Here is a 21,968-nt window from a genome sequence, read left to right on the forward strand (position 1 = left end):
ACAGGATTAAGATCATTTGATCTAGGATCAACTAGGCGATATTGACTTGAATAGATTTTACGGTAAGTTTAATTAAATCTAAGTCAAAGTTCAATATCGATCCCTTCCGATGCATACTCCATGCATCCAACCTGAGCTTTACTTTAACCAATGTTCTGGAAAGAACATAGCACTTCTCCAAATGCAAGTAAACTCTGCTGTAGATTATCATATCAGTAAAACCCTGTGTCTGATAAATCTAGGAAACTTTATTCACATAGTCATGTTTATTTTCCAATGTGTTGACGGCACAATAAACAGGATCAAGTATGTGAAAAGGGTTTCAGATGAATTTATACATTATGTACATATAATCATGAAATAAATCATGTGAACCATGCAACACTAAATGTTATTTCTGATCTATATTAATAAGTAAATCTGATTATATTGAAATGAGTTTTATTTAGGGCATAAAACCCAACAAACTCCCACTTGCACTAATATAAAACAAAAAGTGAGTTTCAAATAATCTCAACACCTTGATATACAAATCAAGTGTAGTAGTAGTAAACTCCTCGTAATAGGATCTGAAAGGTTGAATTAAACACAACCTTTTCTCCACCATTACTCTTCCTTTAATCACAAAATCATTGATAATGTGAAATTCCTCTCTATATGTCTACTCTCTTGGGATACTGGATTCTATACCTTTGGCAACTACTTTTGGTTAATCAGGAAATTAACACTAGTAGTTTAAGGCAATTTGGAATGGTGCCAAAGATGTATAGAACTTTCCTTAGACTGAATAAGTACCTTTCCTGCAGCTTTAACATTCAGTCTCTCTCTGGTAGACCTAGAGACTTCAGATAAGTTTTTACACTTCTCCAAAATCACTATTCCACCCCCAGAGTAACCACCATCTTATCACAAATATTTACTAGCACATAGGCAAATTTCAAAAATCTGATATGGTGTAGTCTAAGAGTTTTAAACACACCCTTATAGACTAACATATAGTTCCTCTTCTTAATCTTAAGATTTACTTGATTGTCTTCCAATGTTCTTCTCCTGGATTAATCTGATACCTACTCATTACTCCCACTCAACAGCAGGTGTCTGGTCTAAGGCATACAAAAGCATATCTAAGACCTCTCACTGTTGATATAAGAAATTCTTTCATGGCTTTATCTTTTCTGAAATAGTTGAAACTTTTCCTTAGATAAATAAAATCTATACCTTAGAAGTTGTGAAGCTTCTATAGATTGCCATTAGAAAGAAAATGCTTCAGCATCTTACTAAAGTAAGTTGCTTGCATTAGAGTAAGTAATTACCAGGTATACCACAAGCCATAGGTTTAGATAAACTCAAACCTATAATACTAGGAACAGGAAGTTTTGTTAAGTCCGTTGAATAGACTTATAAACGAAATTTCCTTTTATGTCCTTGTAATAGAAAACTTTAGGTTATTCCATGTGAATGGATTAAACCATAGTTCTATTGGCTTTCTTCTTAGTTTCTTATCTTGACAATCCATTACTTGTTTAAACTCACAATGGATTTTAATCACTAGTGTCTCCCAAGTCATAAGAAGGTGAGTTCCTAGAAACTCTCCCACTACGACAAGGTACCGTGAATTATGTCGAAGAAAACTAAATGGTATTAACCTCTTTGGTTGTGACAAGACAACAGAGGCAGTGGGATCATCATATATCAAATAAGATGATAGAACACTTTTGGAATCAAGAATTAAATATCTCCTTTATTTGCTACTTGTTTTTCAGACTTAGTCATTTTCTTAGAAAAGTAGTATTTGTTTGAACAAACACTTTCTTATCTATTGACAATGGGATGGTCCACCCCTAATCACTTATAACAGCTAACAAACCATGGTTAACAGTTCTAGCTTTTCTTAAGATTTTGATTAGGTCATCCATGAATCTAGTAATGATTTACATTAAGTACACAACCATTACATCATTCTGAAATTGTATTACCATAGAAGGATTTAGGCAACGACTAGTAACTAATCATCAATATGCAACTCGAAATTTACGGGAGGTAAGTTTGGATATAATTCAAAAATCAATTTAATGATCTTTGAACTGCATATCTACTAACTATTTCTCCACCCCTATCAGTTCGCAAGATCTTTAACCACTTACCTTAATGGTTTTAACCATTGCTAGAAATTAATGAAATTTTTCAAACATTTCAAATTTCTTTGCTAAAAGGTATAATCTAGAGTGATCGTTTTAAGAATACAACGAAAAACTCATATCCACCCCTGAATGTACATCCATCTGCGAATGAGATGAACTACTTTCAGTGGATATAGGCATATTATCTCTTTGCAGAGATTGATCTTGTCAAATCCACTATGAACAAGATACAAATGCCATAGATTAAAAAAAAAATGTGGTAGTGTCTATTGATGACATAGGTTTAGTTACATCAAAGAGTTCTTAGAATACATGTGGATCCTGGTCACAGAATACCTAACTCATATTCCATACAGTTTTAATCCATTAATAGAAGATGGATATTAAACACTTGAGAAAGTGTAACTGTATTGTATTCTGGAATTAGAAATTTAAGAAAATTTCTATTTGGAATCTAAAATTAAAGTCAAAGACTTAAATTTATACCAAATATAATGAGTAATTCTATCTTGGACCAGCACTTATAATACAAACTCTAAGTCAGATTTGCCCATACAAGTAGGAGATTTCTAAGATTGAGGATTTATATCAATTGGGAATAGAATTTCGGGATTATAATCATATACGTCATTTAATTTCTTAAGAGAAAATATAGAATGACATGAAATGATTTATAGACCATTCATCCAATGATATATTATGGAGCTAATTCGAAATGAATAAGCTAAGAGGAATTAGGATAATTTCGTTTATAAATAAGAATCCAACGATGCTTCGATTAGCGAAAGACAAAGTAATCTTATTTATGTAATCTTCTTGTTTCATACTGTAAAAATACTAGTCTAAGGTGTCATCAATTGATGAACAGCTAGATGTTGCATATACAATATTTATCTTTCGAGATCTTACACTATTATGTATGTCTAATGGTGAAAATCCATTAGGGGTTTATCTCATTAGAAAAACAAACATGTTAGACCAACAATGAAGATTCGAAATTAAACTACAACTTAATAACAGAAAATAACATGGTTCAATATAAATTCATACACAATTCAGAAATTATAAACATATAGCAAGCAGGAATGACAAGTGAAAATAATAAAACTTACAATCCTAAATAATTTCCAAGGTTTTTCAACAAACTGATACAGTGTCCCGTTTAGGCGAGAGTCAAAGCATCATCCATTGGATAGAGTTGTCAGCTCATCTAAAATGATAATCATTCTAGCAACATTTTATTCGATCAAGATTGGAATTCAGCGTTGTCCCGTTTAGGCGAGAGTCAAGGCAATTCTATCTTATGAGCTTCCACCATTGTTTCATAATTTGCAAGTCAAGTATGGTCGCCACCATTAGGGTGATCCATACCATACAAAACACTTACAAACTACTTATCATGCGAGGTTAAACGGTGCGAAATTGCTAATGAACGTTCCTCCATTAGGGAGGATTACTCACTAAAACAAACGCGGTGTAAAACCCACAATGGAGATCGAATATCCTAATAATAATCAAGCTCATTATTTAAAGTGAGTTGTATTTTCTTTGATTCTCTTTATTTATTCTATTTATTTTAAATATATATTTATTTAATTAAAATTTCCAATTTAGAATGAAAAATTCTAAATATAAATTTTAATTTAATATTTATAAATTTTACTTAGATGGATATGAAAATAACATGAATTATTTCCATCTTAGTAATAATTTCCAATAAATATTTAGAAAAAAAAATATTTAAGTTGTTACAAAATTAATTTAAATTAATTTACAACTCAAATTTAATTTTCTATAAATATATATTGCATTTCGAAAAATTAAAGTATTTAAGAATACAATTTTCGAAAAATGCATGTTAAAATAAAAAATAAATCCTGGAAAAATTATTCTAATTTAATGTTGGCCCAAAATTAATTTACAACAAAAAATATAATTTTACTATTTAATTAAATATATAAGAAAAATTTCAAATATTTAAGTATGATGATGAAAATCAACTTAAATATTAATTTTCTATTTAATTAAATACACTAGAAAAATACTTCAAGCAAAAATATCATCTATCTAGATTTTTCTTTGACTAATTAATTCAATTTCTAATAATATACTTTAATTCAATTTATTTTAAATTAATCAATAAATGAAAAAATCATTGATTTAAGTTGATCCAAGAATTAATTAAAATAAATAATTAATTTACAACTTAATCATTTTTCAAGATAAAATTCGAAATTCTAGCATTTAATAAATGCAATTTCGAAAATTGATTAATAAAATAAAAAAAAATATATTTTGAAAATTATTTAAATTTAGTTGAAAAAATAAATTTCAACTAAAAATAATTTTCTATTTAATTAAATGTCATGAAAAAGAAATATTTAAGTATCATGATAAAAATCAACTTAGATATTTAATTTTTCAAATTAATTAAATGTATTAAATTCAAGAAATAAATAATTAAGTGTAGAGAAGGCTTAATTATTAATCTCTAGTTTAATACTAGGAAAAATATACTTAAAAATAAATTGTACCAAAATTAATTATTTAAATAATTAATTTCACAATGTATAATATTTTCTTATTTAAAATTAGAAATAATAAGTAGTCTAGGAATAACTATCTAGAAAATATCTTATTTGACTAAGTATCTTTTCCACAAAACTTGAAAAAATATCTAATTTAAGTTGTACTAGAAAAAAAAATCTAGAACTTAAATATTTTCAAATTTAAATTTAATTAAATATCAAAAATTAAGTTGTAACCACTTAATTCAAAAATATTCCATTTTAAGTTAATATTCGAAAAGATATTAACTTAAAAAATATCTAAAGAATCTTAATAACCAATGCCTAAAATTCCTCAACTTAATTTTGAAATTTAAAATTCAAAAGATATTCAGATTTAAGTTGGTTAGTTGTAGATAACTAAATATCAACTTAAATAGGAATATTTAATGAAAAATTTAAATTAAGCTCCAGAAAGAATCTAGATGGTTATAATTCTATATTTAATTAAATACAAGAAAATACATATAGTTTAGCTTAGAATAAAGAATTCTTTAAACTATAATTTTCTTAAATTAATTTCAAAATAAATGAAATTAATTATGTTGCTAATCAATTTTTATTAGGTTAAACTAGTGTAATTAACCTAGTACAGTTGTTCAAATCAGGCAAATGGGCCTTCACAATTGGGGTGGTTTGTGTGAAGGGGTGTTGGGTTCAGTATGTCGTACCCACTTCTATGGCTCCCAACTCTCACACAAGGCCCAAAAGAGAGGAATTTAACCTTAATAAGAACAACTGTTATTAATTGAATAGGCCCAAAAACTAAATGGGCCTAAATAAATTATATCAAAAATTATGATAATTTATTTTAGCAACATTAACCTATATGCATCTATAATAAAATTAAACACATAGGCTCACACAGGCACACTTTGGATGGGTCCTATCATGTTGCTAGGTCATACACAGATGAAAGAAGATTGTAAATATACATGTTACAAATTATTATCTTGACTAAGGGAGCCATCAGATCATTAGATCTGGAAAAAAGTAACCATGGCTATTTGCAATCAAGTAATAATAGGTTTTGAAAACTTACACATAAGCTAAAACACATACTCCTGCAACAGGGTTAGCTGGATAGTTGGAAGTAGGATTTATTTAATTTTAAATAAATAATTTCGAATAAATAAATAATTAGATAGAAAAATATTTTAATATTAAAAAAAATTAATTTCGGAAATTAAAATTAAATTTCGAAAATAAAAAAAAATTAAAATTAAACCTACTTTTATCTTATATCTATTTAAAATTACATGATTATAAATATCTTATTTTAAATTTAAATAAGGTCAAAATATCTAAAAAGATTTTAAAAAAAAATCTTAAAAGATAAGATATTTTTAAATATCTTAAAAGATAAGATATTTTAAAATATCTTAAAAGATTTTATAAATATCTTAAAAAGATATTTTTAAAATATCTTAAAAGATATTATAAATATCTTAAAAGATATTATAAATATCTTAAAAGATATTATAAATATCTAAAAAATCTGACCTTAAATTTAAAAAAAATATAATCAAATTTAAAAATAAGATAGATTTTTAAGCAAAAAGATAAATACTAATTCTATTCGAATTCAAATTACACTAATATCTTGAATTAATTTAAAAAAAAAATTAAATTAATTCAAAATGATAATTAGAATTGAATTAGGAATAGTAATAGTATATATACAAAGCCATACAAAAATTTGGAAGTTAATTCCATGAAAAGGTATGAAAAATTGAGGAAAAAGGAAAAAATCCGAAACTGTACGGACAGTTCTGCGATGGCAGAAAAATATCAGCACAGCCCCGATTTTGTCAAATCTTCAAAAAATCATAACTAATTCAAATAAAATCCAAATTGAGTTCTGTAAAAGGCTAACTTGCTTAATTTTTTCCATACTATCCAATAAAAATAATTCCAGAATCGAAATCACAATTATTTTTCACGAAAATTTCACAAACATCAATCATTCATCAAATAACACTCAATACAACATGATACCATCCAAAGAACATACAAACAATCGTTTTAAAGTCTAAATTTCATGTAAGTAAATCAATTACCATGGCTCTGAGGCCAGTTGTTGGAAATTATTTTACCAGGATCTTAGATCTACTCACAAGTATGTTTATTAACATCCTAAATATGAACTTTCTAAAACGATAAATTAAACACATATAAAGTTTAAGAAACCTTACATTGGGTGCAGCGGAATAATATGACTCCTTCCGTTCAGATATCTAGCCCTTGATTCCTTTCTGTAGCAGAGCATTATCAATATCTGAACCTGGATCTCTTTCTCTGAATCTTTGATTCTGAAACTCCTTTGCTGATGATCTTTCTTCACGATCTTCCTCACTATGATTGAGGTATCACTTGATGTGTGTGGGCACTACTCAAATCACTAAGGATTTCGAAATATTGAAGAAGAAGAGAGAGAGTGGTCAGCTAAAGATAGGGAGAGAGAAGGCTCAGTTTTTCTGAATAGAAAAAGTCAGAAGAAAAGTGTTATTTTTCTGAAGCCTTCACTATCTATTTATAGCATTCCACTAGGGTTAGATTTGAATTATATGGCATTAAAATAATGAAAAAATCAATTTAAAATGCTACAATAGGTGGCCGGCCATGCCTTTAATGGATTGGGCCTTGGGCTTTGCAATTTTGCAATTTTAACACCTTTTGTATCTGATTTTCTCAAAAATGCCAATTTCTTAATTCAAACATTTAAATGCCAATTCTAACCATTTAATAACTATAAATAATTATTAAATAATATTGTCATTTATCATATTTATTAATTGAACCATACAAAGTATCATAATTAACAAATATGCCCCTATAAACTCTTTCTTTACAATTTCGCCCTTACTTAGTGAAAAATTCACAAATAGACATAGTCTAATTTGAGAATTATAATTGATTAATCAAAACCAATTACATGAGTCTTACAAGCAATATTATCTCAACTAGTGGGGGGACCATGGGTCTATATAACCGAGCTTCCAATAAGTAGATCAAGAATTTAGCACTAAAATTCACTAACTTATTAATTCTTCGTTGAATCCACGCATAGAACTCAGAATTGCACTCTCAGTATATAGAATGCTCTATATGTTCCACCATATAGGCACATCATTAGTTATCCATTGTTATAATCCTAATGTGATCAATGATCCTCTATATGAATGATCTACACTGTAAAGGGATTAAATTACCGTTACACCCTACAATGTATTTATTCCTTAAAACACTTGACCCCGTATAAATGATATTTCAGCTTATGTGAAATGAGTACTCCACCATTTATGTTCGTTTGGTCAAGCTCGAAGGAGATCATCCTTTGCTTACTATTCGCCAGATAGAAGCTATAGATTCCATGTTTATGATAGCGCTCCCACTCAATTGCACTACCGTGTTCCCAAAAAGTACGTATCACCCTGACCAAAAGGTAGGCTTAACTAACAATTCAAGGAACACGAATAGCCTTTCAAGATTGAGCCTAATCATAACAGGATTAAGATCATTTGATCTAGGATCAACTAGGCGATATTGACTTGAATAGATTTTACGGTAAGTTTAATTAAATCTAAGTCAAAGTTCAATATCGGTCCCTTCCGATGCATACTCCATTCATCCAACCTGAGCTTTACTTTAACCAATGTTTTGGAAAGAACATAGCACTTCTCCAAATGCAAGTAAACTCTGCTGTAGATTATCATATCAGTAAAACCCTGTGTCTGATAAATCTAGGAAACTTTATTCACATAGTCATGTTTATTTTCCAATGTGTTGACGGCACAATAAACAGGATCAAGTATGTGAAAAGGGTTTCAGATGAATTTATACATTATGTACATATAATCATGAAATAAATCATGTGAACCATGCAACACTAAATGTTATTTCTGATCTATATTAATAAGTAAATCTGATTATATTGAAATGAGTTTTATTTAGGGCATAAAACCCAACACTAGGAGCTTCGAGAATGATAATGGCAGAATAGAAGGAATTTCAAGTTTTATACCCAAATAATGAAAATCATTCGATCGCGATGATGATTGATCGAACAGATGGAAACTATTAAAAAAAGAAAGGTTAGTGTAATAAATGCCGAAATGATGTATACCTTGAAGTTTTGAACTGCCAAAATAAAGCATGCAATTTTTAAATGGGAAAAATACGATCGTACCCTTAAAGCAATCAAAAAGTCCTTTTTATTTTAAAAAACACTTTTTAGGGGGCAATTGCTATACTTATATTTTGAGCAACAATATGGTACTAACACATGTAATATAGCTGGAATATGAACCAACCTGAATTATACAATAGTAGATATGTTCAAATAACTTGCCTCAGAAAATACATGAGTTGGTAGAAGTATTCAAACTCACCATCTTAAAGAAAATGGTGAGCCACAAATAATAACTACTGACTGATGAGACTAGTGAAACGAACAAAGAAGGTCCATATCGGGATATACATAATACACAATATAATTGTTTAGAAAGGGTAGATAATGAATAATCTAAAGAGCTTGCAGCTCATTGACCCACATACTCGTGAGTATGTTGAAAGACTAAAGGCAACACCTTTAACATGATTCACCACGTAATTGTCATATGGTGATAATCGTCTCGCTTATACCTTACTCAACGTTAATGGGAGAACGAGAGAAGTACTACTTGACATATACTTAAACACTGATTTATGATAAAGTGTCTAGAGGAGGATTGTTACATTGCAAGAAGAATGAAACATAATCAGCATAATTTCCTATAGATAAAGTTAAAAAAACGGTTATGAGAAGTTACTTGTAATTATCCCATGTGTATAAATATGAAAAGTGAGGATTGTCTACGTCTCATGAACGGTTACAAGTGATAAGATCTCAAGGGAATAACTGTCATCTTAGACTCCTATAAATATGGACGACCAATTGGAGAATGAAAGAGAATTATATATGTCATCTATTTTGTAAAATAATTTATTGTATTCTGTATACAATTTATCAATCTCTGAATAAGATAGACTTGTAGACTATGAAAAGTTAACTTCAAAATCACATTAAAAATTCTCTTGTTATTTATTTATTTATTTATTTATTATTATTATTATTATTATTATTATTATTATTATTATTATTATTATTATTATTATTATTATTAATTATCCATTTAATTCTTGAGTATATTTATTATAAAAAAAAATTATTTATTAGTTCACGAAAATTTGCGTTAACTAATAATTTTGGACTAGGCTTTTTGACAAATAAAGCAAACATGAAATATGAGATTTAGAATTTAAATTCACACAAATATGGCATATTAAATCTCATAAAAAACTTAAAAATAATAAATTATCATAAAAAATATACAAACTTAAAACTTTTATATTTATCAAATAAAATTTTAAAATCTCATAATAATTGTAAATTTCTCAAAAATATGTTAGATTAAAAAGAATATTTTTAAAAATAGAAAATAATATTTTAATATTTTCTGTTTCTTAATTTTTAAAATTCAATTTTTAAAAAATTACTTTCAAAAAAGGGAAATTTTCACAATTGCACTAAAATAGGAAAAATTTAACAAAAATACGGTTACACCCCAAAATACAACTTATATACGGTAAGTGTAATCTAAATTACATAAAATACGGTTTCGGCTTCTTCAACACCTTAAGCATTCTCGTCCGACTGAAAAAGAAAACAGAGCAGCCATTGATGCTCGACAAAGCTTGCTGAAACAAAAATTCAACAACATTTTAATGAAAAATCTACAAAATTTATTATCCCATAACTGAAAAAACAAAATAGTAAAATCAATTAAACATAAAAACTACAACAACTATGAAAATAAACATAAATAAACTATGGATAAATAAAAAAATAACTAACACAAAAAAAAAAAAAAATAAACAAGTTATAAACTCAAGAAAACAACAATATGTAAAGAAAAAGAAAAAGAAAATAGAGGATATAAATTAAATTATTTAAAAATGGATATCGAACTTGTTACATCAAATGAACAACTAATGAACAACAGATAAACAGAACAACCTAAAAATCAAAAAAATAATCAAAAACATATAATTGAACAACAAAATAACAAAATCATATGAAAACAATCACAATTTATATAAAAACAAATTTCTAGCAAAGATTGAACAAAATCACATTGAAAAAAACTTGATACAAAAAAAAATCTCTACGTTTAAACGAAAACACTATATCAACAAAAAAGCAACAAAAAAAAAATACATAAAGAACCTAGAATAGAATTGAAGAAATATGAACAAAATAAAAAATAAACAAAAAAACTAAGAACATAAAACATAGAATAATAAGTTGAAAAACAATCAGATTGAAACCCACAACATAAAAACAACATAGAAAAAACCCTAAACCCAAAAAATTAAAGAAATAAACAAATAAAATAACAGTCAAATAAAAAATGAACAACAACATGAAAACAACAGATCAATAAGAAAAATACAAAAAAAAAAAAAACTACCTTTCTAGGACGAACAGAAACAAAATCATCATCATTATCAATCCTCTTCCTCTTAGCTTTCCTAGCATCACCAGATGAAGGCTCACCAGCAGAAACCACAACTTTAGATTTCTGCTTAGAGGGTTTTGAAGAAGTTTGAGCAACTAATTTGGGTTTAGATTCTTTAATAGACTTTTTTTGGGTTTCTTAGGAGAAGGGGACAATGAACTTGAACGAGATTGAGAAACAACCATTACTCAAAAACAAGGAAAAATCAAAGAAACAACAAGCAGAAAAAAAAAAGTAAGAACTCGATGATCAGAAAGAAAAAGAAGAGGAAGATGAGAATGATGTAGAATATGAAAGTCAAAATATAATAATAATATGGAGTGAGTGGGTTAGATAATGGTAACTGGCAGGGAAGTGATTGAAATTTGACATATTAGAGGGAAACGTGTAGGCAATTAAATGATAAAAACGAAAACCGTATATGATGTAATTATTTAAAAAAAAAACCGTATAAAAGTTTAAAAAAAATAGTAAAATTGAAAATTAAAATTATGGTACCGTATAAATGTTGAAAAAAAAAAGGCATTTTATGTAAAAATTCCATAATATTTGGTGAAACACCTCGTATTAGTTGTGAAGAGTTGTTTTTTCAAAAATTGAAAAGTTATGAAGGCTATCAGCCTCATACTAGTTTGTATAAAATTTGTTTATATAAAACAAGGAATTTTTAAGAAAATATTAGATTTTAGAATTTTTTATAAAAATACTATTTTTTTATAAAATAATCTAAAATAACCGTAAAACAACATAACAAAACAATTAAAAACAACAAATAGAACAACTAAAAAATAACCGTAAAAATTAATCACAACAGTATAAAACTTACACAGTATTTTTTTTTTAAAAATAGTATTTATGAAAAAAATAGCCCTGAAAAGAAAAATTAAAATTTTCAGAAGTAAAAATCCTATAAAACAATCTGAATTCCCCAAGGTAGATCCGGGCCTAAGCCCACTAAAAAAAAGTTTCAAAATGATATGTGGCGGCAAAGCTGTAAAACTTTTTAAGCAAGGCAGACTGAATTTCAGAGAGCTCCCGCCATAATCTCTTTCTCCAAAATCTCAACACTCCTCCCTCTTGGCTTCGATTCAGGTACGCTTCTTTCACAATTTTTCAGTGTATATCAGTATTTGTTGAGAAATTCGATCAGTGTTTTCTTTTTTTACTTTAGATTTCCCGCTTGTTCCTCAAATCTCTTTCTTGATTTTGGTGAAACCAAGCCAATCGGTTTTGAGATTTGGGAGGCGCGAATTTTAGTTTTCTCTTTCGAGGGAGTTAGCAAATTAATGCAGTAAGGGTTAGGATCTCGATTTCGATATTTGTCTCGAGAAATTTAAGCGAAATGATTCTTTAATTAATTGTTTGAATAATTGTGTGCGTTGCCGCTGATGCCCAAATCTGTAGTGTCTTGAATTCTAGGTTTTTGTTAGTTGATTTGTTTATATATACAGGGATTGAGATCTGGGTTTTGAATATGGGGAGGTGGGATGGTGAAAATACTAATGGCTTAAGTTGCAGGAGAGCCAAATCACTATGAAAGCTGCTACAGAGAAGAGCAAAAAAGCAACCACTGTTCCGAGAGAGAGAAGATCAGGTATAAGTAAAACTGGAGCCAGCAAATTTAGAAAAACTAGCGGGCAAAATTCCAAAAGAACAGGTAAGGGATCAGGTCTTTCAGTTCACTAAGTTATTACTGTTGAAGTGTTTTTAACTTAGAACTTAGAATCTGTGGACTAAGTTAACAATTTTTTTTTTTTTTTGACTAATAATGTCTTGTGGCATTCTGCTTATTTTAATTCTGGAGGGCAAGCTGAATGTTCTTCAGTAAAACAAGACGAGCATCCGTTACCATCGAGTAAAGCTGAAGTACTGTTAGTGAAGCCTTTCGATGAAACTAAAGGGACACAGGACTTGTCTGCACCTAATCTTTGTCAAGGAAAGACATTTCTTCCTGATGCGAAGATTAAGTTGCAACTTTTCCCCATAGATGAAGTCACTCGCAGGGGTTTAGAACAAGTAAACTCCTGAATCTCTTTTAAAAAGCATTTTGAATTTCATATGCGTTTAGATATCATTCATTTCGTGCTGTTATTTTACTGTTTGGTTGTGCATTTAGGATGGACTTTATCCCTATTTGGAACTCACCTTAAAAGCTAGAAAGAAGATTTCTTCTGTGCTCGAGCACCTCAATAAAAAGTGGGGCAGCTCAAAAATTGCTATTGGTGAACCGGTGCTTTTTCCCTATGATGTACATGGTAGTATGTCTAGTTGCAGAAGGTGGACAAAGAAAGATATTGACATCAAAGCAGGAGAAATCTATGCATTTATTGGAAGTCCTGCAAATTTTCAGTTAAGGTATAAGGTCTAATTTTATTCAAAGGTGTGAATGAGATTATTTTAAGCAACTGACATGATCTCTCATTATTTATTTTATCAACTTATAAGGTACGGTTGGTTCTCAACTTCTGATTCTAAAACATCTGAAGAGCTTCGTAAACCATCAACTCCTTGCAATGTTAATTTGCAATCTGAAAATGAACAGAGACTTTGCAGTGCCGTTGGAAAAAAAACAGATACGGAGGACAGACAAGTTGTGGTATCAAGTGAAGATTTTAAACTGATCAATGTAAGTTAAAGAACGACTTGATTCCAACTGAGAATCAAGATGCATTTTAAATTAGCAAATTTTGGCTGTAATAGATTTTTTTGGTCTGTTATAGATTATAAAATATTAAGATGCATTTTAGAAGATTGAAGTCCAATGAACTTCCTTGATGGCTTTTTGTTTATTAATATATTTTACAAGTACATCTTTATCTACCTTGTTTCACTAAACATATTTACCGATGAAATGGTTAACTGATTAATTGTTGTGGCTTTGTAATTTGATGTGAGTAATATGCTGCTGGAGATCTACGGTATAGTTAATTGGACTTAAATTGCACGCCTACCTAAACTGTCTTTTTTTTTTTGGTGTGTGCATGATGAACAGAGGACCGACAGTAAACCCGGAAATTTTGCTGCACGGTGGGTTGATGATATAACTAATATAAGCATTGGAGGCCTTTTATCAGAAGCATCTTTACAGGGTAAGTTCGGTAGCCATGAATCAAACTTGACAGAGAAAAATAATGGAGTGCAGCCAGTCCAAACAGAGTACTTCCCTAGATCACTGCCATCTTGGGATGATGGTCTAACCAATATAAGCATTGGAGGCCTCCTATCCGAAGTATCCTTACAGGGAAAATTCAGTAATAATACTGAAAAAGCTATTGTGAGCAATGCAGACTTTCAGCCAACTCAAATGATTTCTGACTCACTTGATGCTTTTATCTCTGCTCAACATATTTGTCCTCAAGGTCCTAGGCCACCTGCTCATGATTCACACTCGTCTATTTTGGATGCTGAAGAGACATGTCATGCATTCCCTGTCCAAAAATTCTCTTCCTCAAGCAAAAGGGTTTCAGCTTTTAGTGGCAGTTCTGGAGGCAGCAGCCAGGATAGTGGCTCCAGATCATTCAGATTTCCAAAAGTTGACGAGGTTTGTTTAAAATTTCTAATGTACACTATGTTGGCAACTGCAAATTTCAATTTTTTTTTTCCTTTCTCTCAATTTAAGACCTGAAGTTGTAATTTTAAGATTAGAAACATGGACATTGGAGAAGGCTTCGCAAAAGTTCTTTTCCAGCATGTTTTGAATTATGCTCTAGAGATTATAACCATGACACCAGTGCTGGATGAGTGATGGCTATAGGTATCTAGTTGCTCACGGATTAACAAGAATTTAGTGCTTACGGTGGTCTTAGAAAAAATTGTTGCGCTTGAAGTGGAAAATCATATGAATATCATAAAAAATAAAAATCATATGAATATCTAAAATCAAATCATATGAAAAATTAGGATTAAGCTGCTTCTGAACTTTTGATATTATTTGCTCAATTTCTACATTGATCTTTTGTTATTTTACCCACCTTTGCTGTCTATTCTGAATTTGACATCTGCAGGATGAAGGAAACTATTTCTATTTATTTGTTATAAAATTGTCATTTGAGAGGGAGTATTTATTGAGAGTTAAAATAGTGTACACCTTTTTCTAAACTATTAATGTTGTGTTTTTTTTTTCTCTAATGTTTGTTACAGACCAATGTTCAAGTTGAAGTTCCAAAAGATCATGCATATCAAGAATCTCAGACAGATGTCTTGCCTTCCTCGCAGAAGTATATTGATGAAAGCAGCCTTGGGTTCGGAGGCATCAATTGGGTATGTTGAATTTCTTAATTATTTAAATAGCTAGTTGAGTCCCATATATGGTTCATATAAATTTATATAAATATTCGATGCTTCCATGCAGAGTGAATCATTGGGACCCTTTGATCTTGGTCTACCTGCCTCCAGAAATCTGTTCAATGGAGAGAAAGACAGCATAAATGGATTTGGTAAGTAAAAGTTTGAAACTGAGAGGTTACTCCTGTTTATCAAAACACAATCAAATTCAGTAAAATAATTGTTTAATAATAGAGAAAAAATATGGGTTAACATTTGATTTGTGTAACTATTCTATAGTAAACAAAGCCCAGAGTACTTTAAGTTCAATTCAATGTAATGTATAACAGTAAAAAATATTGTATCTTATACCAGATAGCATTATCTTTGGTGTATTTTTTTAATGCTCTTTGATTGAAATCCTGTTTTTAATGTTTGATTGCGCAATGTGTTGGTGTACAAGTAGGAAAACAACACCGATATCAGAGTTGCCCCTAAACATCACAAATGGGGTTTTCTATCTACTTCTATGATCAAAATTATTGAATTGGTTATCTCTGTCAAATCATTAATACCACTGTTAAACGCCATAATGAAAAATAAAAAAGCAGTGCACTGTTTTGGAAGGTTTCATTTGGCATTTTTGGAAATCCAGATTATCAGAAATATGATGTAGACGGCAGGCTGGCCTATGATTATGAAAGAAAGTGACTCCATTGAAATTCTGATTGATTGAATTTACTGTTCGGATGAATTCTTTCCCTTTAACAAAATAATTATAATAGAAGACACATCAGAAAGGAAATAAACTAAAATTACAATGGCATCAGCAAGTAGTATGTTAGTACATTCAATAGTTTGGTTATTGTAGTGTCATTGACTTGTCTGTATAACTCTTTTATGGTATTTTACAACAGATTTTGTATGCTTTAAACAATTAAACGAAGTATTAAACAGTAAAATCTGCCAAGAAATTTTTTACACTCTTCCATCTTTTGAGAAGTTTCTTGAAAAAAATTAATCAAAACTTTGTCGATTGAAAATTATAACTATCTTGCTAGAATAGTAATCACCAAAGTGTTTGTGTCATGAAATAGTCTAATATTTCACGTATACATTTTGATTAACAATAAATAATATTAGCATGCAATATAACATGAATTTATTGTAGCAAGATTGTTTTCTTGAACAAAATTTAGTTTTCTAGTTCAACTTCAACAATAAAGATAAACGTTATAAACTAAGTTGTAAACCCAGTAAAAGTAGCGATGATTAACATTTCTAAACATTAAGGAAGATTAAAACAGTAGAAAATTTCAAAATAATTGCATGGTTCTTAGTGATTATAGTTAATTATTAATATTATGGAGAGGAGTCAAAGGTTTTACTTTTCAATGACCCAAATTATTGAGAAATGCTATATGAGACATCATCACTAATAATCGCTAAACATTCACAAAAGAGCCAGTGCCTACTGCCTAATGTGGGTTTTTTTTTTTTTTTTTTTTTTTAACTTGATAGGTATTAAATTTAATTAGCTCCTCTCATACACCCGCCAAAGTTAGGTAATTCAACTACTTTTTAAAGTCTCCTCTAGAGAGAGAAAGTTGCTCAACATTGAATCCATAGCGGAAAAATAGAGGTTGAGAATGACAATGACAAAATGGTGATAACTGACTGTCCTTTCTCAAGCAAAAATCCAAGCAGTGCAGGCCAAAGCATCAAACTTTCCTTGCTAATATTTCATCGAATACATTACTTCACTCCCAAACAATTTTCCTTCACTTTTATCCACTACTTAGTTTCCATCGAATCTTTTCTTCCCGCCAAACAGGAACGATTCAGAGAATTCCAACTACGAAAAATGGGTTGTATTCAGGCGAAGCACGGCGACTCCCCGACTCAGAGCAGGGGCAGCGTTCAGAGGTTGAAAGAGAAGTATGGTTATGCTAGCGGTAGTAGAGCTGAGGATGGGTCACTTGTAACTGCAAAACAGGTTGATAAAGTTGTGGTGTTTCAGACTGAGGGTGCTAAAATAAATGTGGTTGATCTTGGTTGTGGAGCGGACCTTGAGAAGGAGACTAGTATTGGCGGGAATATCAAAAGTAATTCGACGAAAACTGCCAGGAAGAACAAGAAGAAGCATAATATAGGAGGAGATGAACTTGTTAATGGATGGCCTAAATGGCTTGTAGATAATATAGCTTCAGAGGTTTTGGCTGGTTTGATTCCAAAGAGTGCTGATTCCTATGATAAACTTGCTAAGGTTAGTATTCATCTACTTTTAATGGTTGTCATTTAGTGAACTTCAATCTATTGAAGACATGTTCTTTTATCTTTTTTATTATATAAATATGTTTGTGTCATCTTTTTTATTATCAATTCTACTCCTTGTCCCGGAGAAAGAACAAAACCTCATTTTTTGGTCAAAATTCTGATCAGAACTTTGTTTAATGAAGATAAATAGATGAGCATTAACAGAATAATAAGAACTTTCATTCTAATAATCCCTGTAGTTCTTTTACTTCTTACTCTCAATTTCTGTATTGTACCTTTGTAGAAAAATAGAAAAATGATCAACCTGTTCCAAATTTGTAGTAAGATAAGGTTTGAATAGGTCATTTTGGTGTTTATAGATTGGCCATGGAACCTACAGCAATGTGTACAAAGCCCGAGATAGAAGGACTAGAAGGATTGTTGCTTTGAAGAAGGTCCGATTCGATACATCAGAGCCGGAGAGTATCAAGTTCATGGCAAGAGAGATAATGGTACTACGGAAGCTGAATCATCCTAATGTAATCAAGCTTGAAGGGCTTGCCACATCAAGAATGCAATATAGTCTTTATCTGGTTTTTGATTTCATGCAAGCAGACTTGACCAAAGTTATCTCCCGTTCGGGACAGAAGCTCAATGAGGCACAGGTTTGCATTGCCCTTCATGTTCCTTACATTTACCATAGGTTTACTTTTTTCAGAAGTTAAAGAAACACATAGATAGGCATGACATTAGTGTCTTGCATACAGGTCAAATGCTATATGCAACAGTTGCTTTCTGGGCTACATCACTGTCATGAGGTGGGGGTTTTACACCGTGACATTAAATCTTCCAATCTGTTAGTAGATAGAAGTGGAAGACTCAAAATTGCAGATTTTGGGCTCGCGAATTTCTTTCCTCCTAAACAAAAGCATCCTCTTACAAGCCGAGTTGTGACACTCTGGTATAGAGCTCCAGAGCTTTTGTTAGGCTCAACGGATTATGGAGTTGGTATTGACCTTTGGAGTGCTGGATGTCTATTGGCTGAGATGTTCATTGGACGACCATTCATGTCAGGCAGAACAGAGGTAAACATCTTAAATTTTTATTCCACAATCATCAACATTCAACAGGTAAGGAAGTTATTAGTATCAATTCATTATTCTCTCTAAAAATTAATCTGTGTTTTGCTTCTTGTCTTTTGTTTACTTGCTTATTTTTCATGATCAGCTTTATGAAAATCATATCTGTTCAAGCCACAAATAAAAGTTTTTCGTAAGATGTTCTTGAACACCTACAAATTTTGTCTTGGTTATTGTTTTGCAATCAGGTTGAGCAACTTCATAAGATCTTTAAGCTTTGTGGTGCACCGTCAGATGATTACTGGAAAAAAATGAAACTACCAACAAGTTTTAGGCCACCTCAGCATTACAAACCTACTCATGAAGAAGTCTTCAGAAATTTTCCTGACTCTTCTTATGGTCTCTTGACTCAACTTCTTGCTTTAGACCCAGTAAACCGAGGCACTGCTGCTTCTGCTCTTCAAAGTAATGTGAGTACAGAGAATGTTTACCCCTTCCATTTTTTTGGGTGAAAGATGGAAGATTTTGTCATAAACTGTGTAAGAGAAGTAGGATGGAAAAAGAGAAAAGTTAATCACATCTTTATATAAGTATATATGATAGAAGAACAAATAGTGCTTGAGACAACTATTGAATATGAAGAGAAACATATCAATCTGTCAGTTCATGAAGATTGTTTAGAGGATTAGCCCTTTCATTAGTACTTTCAACGAGTCTAGAAGAAAAACAAGAAGATTATAAATACAGAAAGAATTTGCCACATATAGAAGTACAACTTTGTTAATAAACTCTTCTGCAATTTCCCTTTTGATTTTTTAAAGGACTTGGGTCAATTATACTATTTCTTTCTGGTTTCAGTTCTTTTGTACAAGTCCCTTGGCGTGTGAACTTTCAGCACTACCAGTTATTTGCACGGAAGAGAATGAAGCAACTCAAACCAATGAAAAGAAGTATTTTACTTTGTAACTTAACCTTTCACATTAAATGCTTCTTTCTATTTGAATATAGGATATGGAAAGAAAGCTACAATAGAAGGTTAAGTTTCAAAGTATTGAATATATTTTAAGATGAATAATGTTTATTTTCATTTATATTTTTTAAGGAAAAACCTTGACTGGAAGACTACCATGGTCATTAGCTTGTATTTTGAATTGTTTGGGAGGCCACCAGCTCGTAAAATTTTCATTTGCTATCAAAACCAGTGATCCAGGCTCCATTATATGGTGGCTGAAAGTTTATTTTGTTGAGCTAATTGATTCTGTTTTTTCTTCTTTCAGGCTGAGGAATTCAAGATCAAAGAAATCATCTCAGACAGATCGCAGAACTCGTCGACTGGAGCTACTTCGTGAGCAAGCTAAACGTGCTAATGAACCTTCTGAGGAGGTAAACTTGCACTGATAACTTTCATTTGATGAAATATAGTGCATAGATTTCAGAACAAGTTATTGTAAAAATCTTAATCATGTCTTATTCATTCTAGATTCAATGTATTCTAGGAAAAAGAACTTGGGATGAACTCTAATCTAAATGCTCCTAAATAATATCTATTTTCAAGATTAATTATTTCTCAATGGAGAAACTTTAATCTTGTTACCTATAATTACTAGAAAAGAAGGTAACTGGTTACCCTAAGATTAATTATTAGTACATATTGCTCTAACAAGAGTGGCGTCTCGTAAATATCTAACTACAATAGGACACTTTTAGCTCATAGTTTTTCTTTTTGGTTTTCCAGGAAAAACATTCTGATCAACCAAACATGTACAACAACCAAGATACTGGCAACAGTGCAAGTAGCGGTACATCATCAATGAATAAGGAAGTAAGAGGAGAAGAAAATCAGATGATATTCCAGACATATCTATCTCCAATTCTGAAATCTGACCAAAAGAGATTTGCAAGAAGTGAGGCTCATCCCAATGGTCTTAAGAACATTAATTTGGATATTTTTAAGAATGTGAAAGGCTGTACTCTATTAGAGGCCTCAGTCACTGATCTCATTAACCCCAAAGAAGGCAGTGCCTTGACTCAGTATTTCAGGTCCCTTTCTGCTTTGGATTTTCGAAATCGTGATCCTCCTGAAATCTCTGACATATCATTTGGATCACACAAAGAATAATCTTAGTTAGGGCTTGTTATTAATATTGAATTGAATTATATATTATATTTTTATATAATTTTATATTAAACTTTAATTTATACTAAAATATTATATATTTAATTGCTTATAAAAATTAATACTATATATAATTTTACATAAAAATATAAATTAATTGTATTAACAGGACTAAATTTTAATCTTAAAAAAACAACCAGACTAAAATTTAAAATTAGTTGTCATAATATTGTTGGTCAATTAATTGGCATATATACCGTTACTAGCATATCATTAAAAAATATTTATGTTTTCTTATATTGACAATGACGCACACACTTCTCTAGTTTTTTCCTTTTTTTTCTTTTTTCTTTTTTCTGACATTTTATTTTTCTCCCTTCATGCATTAGTAATAATAAGTCTGACTTAACCACTGAAATTGCTTCAGTGGCCATAAAAAAGTGCGTGTGTATTAGAGCGTCCCGGGTTCGAGTCTAGGGTTATCTTTGAAAGTAATATATAAACGCTTAAATCAAAAAAAATAATAAGTCTGACTATTCTCTCTCATGATATAATATATAAAATGACATATCATCATAATAGCATATATATATATATATAATTATACTTTTATTTTGTTGACACATATAATAAAATATTTAATATTTATTAAAAAAAATAATTAACTTTTAAATTTTTTTCTTTTTATTTTATTTTTTAATTTAAAAAGTAAATATATATTAAATAACTTCATATTCCTAATTTTTTTTGTATTTTATTAATAAATAAATAAACAATATTTAAATTTAAATAAAATTTGATTTATCAAACAGCTTAATAAATTATTAAAAAAAATATATTTTTTATTTTTATATTAGACATTACAAGATTAAATAAAAAAAATTATTTTTATAAAACTATTTTAATAGGTTTATGAAATAATTTGTAAATAAATTGAATAGTATCTGAAACATCATATAAGTTACATTAAAAAAAAAAGTAACCTC

General features: G+C 29.9%; 2 protein-coding genes and 1 long non-coding RNA gene across 4 annotated transcripts; 2 read left to right on the plus strand and 1 right to left on the minus strand.

Annotated features, from left to right (window-relative positions):
• Positions 1 to 10,255: 10,255 nt before the first annotated feature.
• LOC115715215 (uncharacterized) lies at positions 10,256 to 12,178 on the minus strand. Its single transcript, XR_004011191.2, has 2 exons — positions 11,221 to 12,178; positions 10,256 to 10,447 (listed from the first exon to the last, which is right to left on the minus strand). It is a non-coding gene; the product is annotated as an uncharacterized LOC115715215 (long non-coding RNA).
• Positions 12,179 to 12,214: 36 nt separating this feature from the next.
• Positions 12,215 to 15,951, plus strand: LOC115715337 (TSL-kinase interacting protein 1). 2 transcript variants are annotated; one of them, XM_030644195.2, is made up of 8 exons: positions 12,215 to 12,360; positions 12,787 to 12,925; positions 13,073 to 13,284; positions 13,385 to 13,623; positions 13,714 to 13,894; positions 14,261 to 14,809; positions 15,409 to 15,528; positions 15,620 to 15,951. In XM_030644195.2, exons 2-8 carry the CDS (start codon positions 12,802 to 12,804, stop codon positions 15,710 to 15,712), a joined length of 1,518 nt encoding a protein of 505 aa, XP_030500055.1. In that variant the 5' UTR covers positions 12,215 to 12,360; positions 12,787 to 12,801; the 3' UTR covers positions 15,713 to 15,951. The 2 variants fall into 2 exon arrangements, with proteins under 2 accessions (XP_030500055.1, XP_030500056.1); XM_030644196.2 differs by having other exon boundaries at positions 12,277 to 12,360; positions 12,720 to 12,925.
• A 1,243-nt stretch (positions 15,952 to 17,194) lies between these two features.
• On the plus strand, positions 17,195 to 21,061 carry LOC115714900 (probable serine/threonine-protein kinase At1g54610). Its single transcript, XM_030643656.2, has 7 exons — positions 17,195 to 17,797; positions 18,168 to 18,452; positions 18,555 to 18,872; positions 19,115 to 19,336; positions 19,725 to 19,816; positions 20,144 to 20,249; positions 20,602 to 21,061. Exons 1-7 carry the CDS (start codon positions 17,195 to 17,197, stop codon positions 20,983 to 20,985), a joined length of 2,010 nt encoding a protein of 669 aa, XP_030499516.2. The 3' UTR covers positions 20,986 to 21,061.
• Positions 21,062 to 21,968: the final 907 nt, after the last annotated feature.

The sequence above is a fragment of the Cannabis sativa genome, chromosome 4 (assembly GCF_029168945.1).
Source record: "Cannabis sativa cultivar Pink pepper isolate KNU-18-1 chromosome 4, ASM2916894v1, whole genome shotgun sequence".
Taxonomy (NCBI): domain Eukaryota; kingdom Viridiplantae; phylum Streptophyta; class Magnoliopsida; order Rosales; family Cannabaceae; genus Cannabis; species Cannabis sativa.

Coding starts and splice junctions, on each gene's coding strand:
- LOC115715337 (XM_030644195.2), top strand. CDS start 12,802: ATGAAAGCTGCTACAGAGAAGAGCAAAAAAGCAACCACTGTTCCGAGA. Junction 12,926..13,072: donor GCAAAATTCCAAAAGAACAG/GTAAGGGATCAG, acceptor TTAATTCTGGAG/GGCAAGCTGAATGTTCTTCA. Junction 15,529..15,619: donor GGTTCGGAGGCATCAATTGG/GTATGTTGAATT, acceptor GCTTCCATGCAG/AGTGAATCATTGGGACCCTT.
- LOC115714900 (XM_030643656.2), top strand. CDS start 17,195: ATGGTGATAACTGACTGTCCTTTCTCAAGCAAAAATCCAAGCAGTGCA. Junction 19,817..20,143: donor ACTCAAACCAATGAAAAGAA/GTATTTTACTTT, acceptor TTCTTCTTTCAG/GCTGAGGAATTCAAGATCAA. Junction 20,250..20,601: donor CTAATGAACCTTCTGAGGAG/GTAAACTTGCAC, acceptor TTGGTTTTCCAG/GAAAAACATTCTGATCAACC.